Raw genomic sequence first — 8992 nt, 5'->3', positions numbered from 1 at the left:
GGTATGGGAAGGGTAAGGAGACAATTAAAGGCAATTCCGAGAGAAGCCTACAGTAGTGAGTATCAGTGTCCTGAATTTTCCCCACTTTGGGGAAGGAGGATCTTTCTTCCGGACCGGGCCAATAGTTCCCACGGAGGGAATGGTTGGAAGGGGAACAATGAGTCTCCGGCGGCAACACTTCGTTTTTCCACCTGCAACGTGTCCACTTTTCCCGGTATTCAAAGGATCTTTAGAGACTAAGGAGACACGGGACAAGCATGATGATGGAAGGATGATCATGACATGGCATGACCCCCACCGGTCGCCTCCAGTGCCTTTCCACCGATCGTATATGAGGTTATGGATGACCTCGGTGTCTCATTAAACTGGATTTGGGGATATGTTGGGTTTCATTTGCTCAACTCAGGGCTCTTCAGGCAGAATCCCGAGCTATTGAGATCTTCACCGTTTTTCCCTCACCTCCCGGAAAACATTAAGTACCCATTTATGTATTTCTGTGTCCATTCTTAAGTATTAAATATCGTATTATATGGGCCAAATAAGAACTATCAATCTAGAGGGTAAATATGACTGAAAAGGGGGGGAGGAGATTCTGAGAGAGGAAAGGGAAAGTGGGTGAAACGCGGATTCTTCTATGAATGAGCCTAATAATCTGTTGGTAATGGGGTGGTTGGAGATTCCTCGAGTACTTTTCTTCCCTGAATTAACCATTGAACCTTAAGAGAAACTGAAAGAGAACTATTACAGTAAGTATTCAACAAATTTCATCGGGAGATTTAATAATTATTATACTGGCAACTCTAAACGTTTAATTTATAGAAATAGCAAGAGACGGGTGGAAGAACGAACATACGGATAAACAGCGTGACATCATTTGTCATAAATTTTCCGCTACCTGAATATGTGTGTTGAGATGATAGACATATACCATATTTTCATAAGCCACGATATAAATTCTTATTTATGCCCAACGCACAATAACTTTTGTTTAATAAACATGTTTTTGACATTTCAATAAGAGTGAGTGAGATCTAGATCTAGTTATCTCGCTCATTCTCATAGGAAATTTTGAAAACATGTTTACAAACAAAAGTTATTGTGCGCTGATCATTATTCTGATCAAAAACAGCAATAATACTATTTAATTTTTTGTTTGTTTCCTTAATTTAATTTACGTCATAGCCATTTTTGCAATGTAGATGTTTACGTCAAGTCTAGATATTTAAAAAGCAAATAAAGTCTTAACCCTTTAATAATTGATTAATATTAATGAAAACGGCGGAAAATGATATATACTGGCGTAAAAATGCACGAGCTCATCATGTCCACCTACAGAAGAAGAAATTTTAGGTAAAAAACCACACTTCCAGTTTTATTACTTTATATATTGTAAGTATGTAATTTGTGTGAAAATAAAAACTAGTTATAAACCTAGATCAGCTTATTGTAAGTCAGATTCTTAATGTGAGCAAACTCAAATTGCGTGCAAATTCAATTTGGAGCCTAAGTCGGGAGATATTATGCAGTAATTTTTGATCAAATTTCTGATATAAATGCAAATTTTTAGGATTTGTAAGTGACAGAAAGACGATATATAAATCAAAAATGTAACCAAACTCGATCTTATTGGTTGTCCTGGGGCAGAAGTAATTCATTTCTTTTGTTTTTTTAATTTTTTTTTTCAATTTCAATTTAAATTTATTAAAAACAACTGCTTTTGAACATAGGCTCTTGAAACAGACCTTAAAGGGACAGATAATCCTAACCGGCTTATGTAGGTGAGATTCTTAACGTGAGCTAACTCGGAGTGCATGCAAATTCGATTTAGAGCTGAAGTTGGGAGACGCCATTCAGTTATCTTGAATAAAATTCGTGAAATTATACAAATTTTGTATTTAAACCAAAATATCAAGGATTTAGATGAACTGGCACAAGAGTAATATATGGGTGAAATGTAGACCAGAATGTTCTCTATAATTTTCCTATAGAACATGATCTCATCGATTACTCAGAAGCCAAGATAATCGAGGTTTTTTGTTTCTTAACTCGTTTTTTCATCCAGAGTGCCCCAAGTAGTCATTTGTTGAACTTCAACTATATCAAAGAATTGTTGTATTTTGCGGGACTTTCCATTTAAAACCCTATTTTAAGTGTCTCGGTGGAGTAGAGGCAGTCAAATTGGCATCTGAGTGATTTCAAAGCGTTATTATGGGAAAAATCAATTTTTTCACACTTAAACGGCAAAATCGGAGTGATAGCGTAGTCTGACCGGAAAATGATGTATGGACGAAATGTAGAGACAAATGTCCTCTATAATTATGTCGAAGTAATCATCAAAATCGGTTCAGCGACAGTCGATATAATTGAGGTGATATATTGAGGTGTGATATTGAAATTGGTTTTTCGACTGTGGCGCCCCTGGTGTTGGTCCCACGAAGTTCAAATATTCTAGAAAGTTGTAGCATTTGGTGAGACCTTTTGTTTAAGCCCTCATTCATCAAAATCGGTCACATAGAACCGGAGATATGATTTTTTGAATTTCGTGAACTTTGACTCCTCATATCTCCGGTTCTGTTTTAACCACAGCGCACATTTGCACCATTTTGGAAACGTCCTAGACTGGACTACAACATACTAAAATTTCATTAACTTGCAAAATGCCGTTTTTGAGAAAAGTGTCTTTGAATTTCGATGAATTTTGACGCTATCATAGCGCCACCTGTGGTGGCTTTTTGAACTTCCATCTGAAAGTGCTCATCGAGACGAAACCAAAAAGGTAAAATTTATGTCGATATGTTAATTAGAACCGGAGATAGAGGCCGGTCAATGTTCGAAATTTGACCCCTTATAGCTCGGGTCAGGGGTTATGGATCGACTTAAAGTTTTTTTTGTTTGATAGGTATAATCAACGGCTACAACATACTAAAATTTCAGCCCGATTGCATAAGGAATTTTTGAGTTATTTAACTTTTAAGATTTAAAAATTTTCTTTTTTATAATAGCGCCCCTAGCGGTGGTTTTATGAACTTGCAATGTTAGAAGGGGAAGTGGCATTTCACGAGAGCTTTCCAAAAAGCCCTCATTTTTTAAATTCTGACAATTAGAACCGGAGTTATGGCCATTTTAAGAATTTTTTTTGGACCCCTATAGTTCGGGTCAGGGGGGTCGGGGGACCTTAAGTTTGGTACTGATGGAAGGCTCTAAGGCCCAGCTATAACATACTAAAAGTTGAGCCCGCTCGATGCCATAGGGGCGGAGCTATTGAGAAAACAAAAAAAGGGTGGTCTTCAAAATGGCGGAAGGAGGGGTGGGGGGTGGGGGGTCAATGCACCAAGTTGCAATTTTCATACGATATTTAACCTTTGCCGAAAACCGCAAGTCGATATCTTTTTTAGTTTAGGAGCTATTAAGCTCCAAAGAGCGGCCGGCCGGGAACGTAAAATAGCCACATATATATTCGTGATCAGGAAGTGGCGAAACACATTCTGGCCAAGTTTGAGGTCGATCGGACGACATGAAATTTTGTTAGGATTATAGTAGGTGAGATTGTTAAGAACCTCACCTAATAAACACGTACAATCATAAAGTCAGAAACCGATACTTTGCGTCCACCGGCGTCTTAGCGTAGGTGACCAACTTCCAGAGTGAAAACGGTGGAAAACTCCTTCACAAGTTGTATAAGCCATCTGCATTATTTGTAAATAGGCTTTCTGACTGAGGCAAAAAAAGAGAAAATAAAAGCAAACTAAGAACTGTTTTTAAACTGCTTTTCTGTCCACAACGCCTCTTGTATTCATGTGACGAATTACAACAATGTCAAAGAATAATTGAAATTTATAAAAACTTTTTTTTAAACCTTATTTTAAATATCGTGGTCGAGTAAAAGCGATCATATCAGTACCTGTGTGTACTAGGGCGTTTCAACTAGGAAAAATTTTTTTTGGCACTATTCTCACGGTGCTGTATTTGATGAGACAAGAAAGTTTTTCTTCAACGACCATATGATCAGACGCTGTTTAGAGGTGGCTGAACGACCCTCTCTGTAGAACAAATTTCTGATTTTACCGGATTTTACACTACAGAGAGGGTCGTTCATCCACCTCTAAACAGCGTCTGATCATATGGTCGTTGAAGAAATACTTTCTTGTCTCATCAAATACAGCACCGTGAGAATAGTGCCAAAAATTTTTTTCCCTAGTTGAAACGCCCTAGTGTGTACTTTCACAATCTAAAAATTTGATCAAAATCCAGAATGACATTTTCGATAAAAATTAATTTAAATATTTACGCTATCGCAGTGCCACCAGTGGTGAAGTTATGAACTTCTATCTGAAAGTGGTTATCAATATGACTACACATACCAAAGTCTAGGTTAAAATGTTAATTAAAACCGGACATGTAGGCCGGACAATTTTTCAACGTTGACCCATTACAGCTTGGGGTAGAGATGTCCGAAGCAATTAAGTTTTTCTGTTTTACATAAATAAAGTGCGGTGATAACGTACTGTAATTTCATCCCAATTTCACCTAATGTGTGCACATTAAGTACAATCCACAGACAATATCTCAGAAGATAAGATAATACCGATAATACACAGAAAATGCTTTTCTCTATTTAAAGAAGACAATAGCTGAAACGTATCAGTTAGTATTTGTATCTCTCAGTGGTAACATCGTGTCTTTTAAAATGTCAAAAAATTGGGAAGGTAATAAAGAAATTCAGATCTTTAGAGAATATCTTAGAATACCTAGTGTACACCCAAACCCAAACTATGAGCCCTGTGTGGAATTCTTGAAGCGGCAAGCACAAGATTTGGAACTAGAGGTTAAAGTGTATCATCCAGTCAATGATAAAAATCCAATTGTTGTGCTATCTTTGATTGGAAAAGATCCTTCATTGCCTACGATTCTTCTAAATAGTCACATGGACGTGGTTCCTGTTGTCCCTGACCAATGGACCTATCCTGCGTTTGACGCTCATATGGATGATCAAGGGAGAATTTTTGCAAGAGGATCACAAGATATGAAATCTGTCGGAACACAGTATCTTGGTGCCCTGAGAGCTCTCAAGAAATCAGGAACTTCCTTTAAGAGGACCATTCATGTAGTGTTTGTTCCTGATGAAGAATTAGGAAGTTATTATGGGATGAGAAAGTTTGTCCATACCGAAGATTTCAAAAGATTAAACGTTGGATTTGCATTAGATGAAGGAATGTCCGGTATTTCTGACACGTTCAAATTGTTTTATGCAGAAAAAAGTGCTTGGCAAATTGAATTTAAATGTTCAGGACCTCCAGGACACGGATCAGCACTACTTGAAAATACAGCCGGTGAGAAAGTAAGCTTTATTCTAAGCAAAATGATGGATCTCCGACGAAAAGAAATTGCTAAAATAGATGAAACTAAAAAATATGAAGGTATGGGAACGAGTATAAATGTGACTAAACTTTCTGGTGGTCTTCAGAATAATGTAATACCATCACTGTTGAGCGTCACTTTTGACTTGCGCCTGGATATTAATGAGGATCATGAAGCTCTTCTGAAACAATTCCAAGATTGGTGTGAAGAGGCCGGTGGTAGCATAGAAATGGTGTTTGAGAGAAAAGACAAAAAGACTCCAGCTACTAAACTTGATAACAGTAACATTTTCTGGGTGGCTTTTGAGAAAGCTACTGAAGAACTTGGGATCAAAGTACAACCTATTGTCTGCCCAGCAGCTACAGACAGTAGCTTTATGAGGGATGTCGGTGTGCCTTCCATTGGGTTCTCACCCATTAACAATACTCCAATCCTAATACATGGCCACAATGAATTCATTTACGCTGAGAATTACCTCAAGGGTATCGAAATCTACCAAAAGATCATCACAAATGTGGCCAATTGTTGAAAGTAGAGGTACTTCAACACTATGCATTATCAGCCTCTTTATTATCATTTTCTTATCTCAAAAACAAATGAATCATGCTAAAAGAGGAGGACAGAAAATTTCAAGATCAATAAAATATTTAAGATGGGAAAATACGAGTTAATATTTATTATACTTAACCCTTTAAAGAGAATTTTCAGAACATCCTTATACCAATTAGCTGAAATGCTTTACAATCTTAACTTTTGTGTTCGTTTTAATACCGTAGATGCGAGTGATTTTGAACACCGGGGATGACTTTGCACACTTGCTTTTCTCAAGCTTTAGGCGGTCTTCAGAGAGGTTTAGCCCAGTTTGCAAAGATTTTAAAGAACAAGAAATTTTTAAGGCTTTAAGAATTTAACAGATCATTTACCAATAATACTCAATCTTATGTGAACTTTCTTCGAAAAATGTTGACTGACAAAAATTTGGAGAAGTTAGGGCTTATGGCTAAGCCCTAGGTCTACAGCCCGTATTACTTAAGGATGGTTCAGTGTTCATAAGGGCCCTTAAGTGTGGTCTAAAGAACAACCATAAGTGCTAGAATTAACGAAAAGCTTACAAAAAGCAGGAGTGTAAAGTCATCCGTATATTAGGGTACCTAACCGTAGTGTCACATATAAGATTAATTAATATTAAGAAAAGCCGAAAGAGTGGTATATAGTATGCAAAATTTCAAATGGAAAATCACGTGTGTAAGAAAGAGTACACTCTACTGGAGTAATACGATGAGCAAGATATTACTGTTCGTATTAATTGCTTTCTGAATCATATTACAGGCAATTCGAGCAATTTTCCATGCGAGAACTGTGATTCGGTCAGTTTTCGAGCGAAACGCGAGAGAGAGGCAAGATAAAACAATTACTTTCTTTTTTCGAATTCGCGCAATTCAGAAGGTATTAATCTTAATATTAATTTTATATGTGACACAGTCTTGAAAAAGGAGCCATAATCGTTCCGAAACTTTGGCTTGAAAATAAAGAAAGCGATGGTACAAATGGAGTTCGAAAAACAGAGTCAAAGTTTACATGGTAATCAGGTTGGTATCTATTAGCACTTTTTAGAGATTCCAAGACCTTTCCAATAGCCTCAAAATTTTTCAAATTAGTTGAGAAGTACACCCTCTAAAGGCTCTTTTATTTTCAATCTTGAAAAACCATTATTGGGAATGATTAAACAATATTTTCGTAACGTCCAAAAGCATAAGCGTCCCAGATTTGCGAAATACTGAAAATGATGAGATAGATATTCTATGGACAAATGTTCACATGGACTACCTCCAAAATATATCTGGAAAGGGACAGATAATCCTAACCGGCTTATGTAGGTGAGATTCTTAACGTGAGCTAACTCGGAGTGCATGCAAATTCGATTTAGAGCTGAAGTTGGGAGACGCCATTCAGTTATTGTGAATCAAATTCGTGAAATTATACAAATTTTGTATTTAAACCAAAATATCAAGGATTTGGATGAACTGACAGAAAAGTGATATATGGGTGAAATGTAGACCAGAATGTTCTCTATAATTTTCTCATAGAACATGATCTCATCGATTACTCAGAAGCCAAGATAAGCGAGGTTTTTTGTTTCTTAACTCGTTTTTTCATCCAGAGTTCCCCAAGTAGTCATTTGTTGAACTTCAACTATATCAAAGAATTGTTGTATTTTGCGGGACTTTCCATTTAAACCCCTATTTTAAGTGTCTTGGTGGAGTAGAGGCAGTCAAATTGGCATCTGAGTGATTTCAAAGCGTTATTATGGGAAAAATCAATTTTTTCACACTTAAACGGCAAAATCGGAGTGATAGCGTAGTCTGAGTGGAAAATGATGTATGGACGAAATGTAGAGACAAATGTCCTCTACAATTATGTCGAAGTAATCATCAAAATCGGTTCAGAGACAGTCGAGATAATTGAGGTTATGTGATATTGAAATTGGTTTTTCGACTGTGGCGCCCCTGGTGTTGGTCCCACGAAGTTCAAATATTCTAGAAAGTTGTAGCATTTGGTGAGATCTTTCGTTTAAGCCCTCATTCATCAAAATCGGTCACATAGAACCGGAGATATGATTTTTTGAATTTCGTGAACTTTGACCCCTCATATCTCCGGTTCTATTGAAACCACAGCGCACATACGCACCATTTTGGAAACGTCCTAGACTGGACTACAACATACTAAAATTTCATTAACTTGCACAATGCCGTTTTTTGAGAAAAGTGACTTTGAATTTCGATGAATTTTGACGCTATCACAGCGCCACCTGTGGTGACTTTTTGAACTTCCATCTGAAAGTGCTCATCGAGACGAAACCAAAAAGGTAAAATTTAGGTCGCTATGTTAATTAGAACCGGAGATAGAGGCCGGTCAATGTTCGAACTTTGACCCCTTATAGCTCGGGTCAGGGGTTATGGATCGACTTAAGGTTTTTTTTGTTTGATAGGTATAATCAACGGCTATTACGTACTAAAATTTCAGCCCGATTGCATAAGGAATTTTTGAGTTATTTAACTTTTAAGATTTAAAAATTTTCTTTTTAAAAAAAGCGCCCCTAGCGGTGGTTTTATGAACTTGCGATGTTAGAAGGGGAAGTGGCATTTCACGAGAGCTTTCCAAAAAGCCCTCATTTTTTAAATTCTGACAATTAGAACCGGAGTTATGGCCATTTTAAGAAAATTTTTTTGGACCCTTATAGCTCGGGTCAGGGGGGTCGGGGGACCTTAAGTTTGGTACTGATGGAAGGCTCTAAGGCCCAGCTATAACATACTAAAAGTTGAGCCCGCTCGATGCCATAGGGGCGGAGCTATTGAGAAAACAAAAAAAGGGTGGTCTTCAAAATGGCGGAAGGAGGGGTGGGGGGTGGGGGGTCAATGCACCAAGTTGCAATTTTCATACGATATTTAACCTTTGCCGAAAACCGCAAGTCGATATCTTTTTTAGTTTAGGAGCTATTAAGCTCCAAAGAGCGGCCGGACGGCCGGCCGGCCGGCCGGACGGCCGGGAACGTAACTTAGCCCCCCATATATTCGTGATCAGGAAGTGGCGAAACACATTTTGGCCAAGTTTGAGCGCGATCGGACGACATGAA

The 8992-nt window shown here is 37.7% G+C and overlaps 1 protein-coding gene across 1 annotated transcript; it reads left to right on the top strand.

Moving 5' to 3' along the window:
* Nucleotides 1-4649: 4649 nt before the first annotated feature.
* Nucleotides 4650-6019, top strand: LOC129804115 (aminoacylase-1-like). Its single transcript, XM_055851194.1, has one exon. The coding sequence runs from the start codon at nt 4688-4690 to the stop codon at nt 5885-5887; it is 1200 nt and encodes a 399-aa protein (XP_055707169.1). The 5' UTR covers nt 4650-4687; the 3' UTR covers nt 5888-6019.
* Nucleotides 6020-8992: the final 2973 nt, after the last annotated feature.

This window comes from Phlebotomus papatasi, chromosome 2 (genome assembly GCF_024763615.1).
Source record: "Phlebotomus papatasi isolate M1 chromosome 2, Ppap_2.1, whole genome shotgun sequence".
NCBI lineage: Eukaryota > Metazoa > Arthropoda > Insecta > Diptera > Psychodidae > Phlebotomus > Phlebotomus papatasi.
This window is presented reverse-complemented; position numbering and strand designations above follow the sequence as displayed.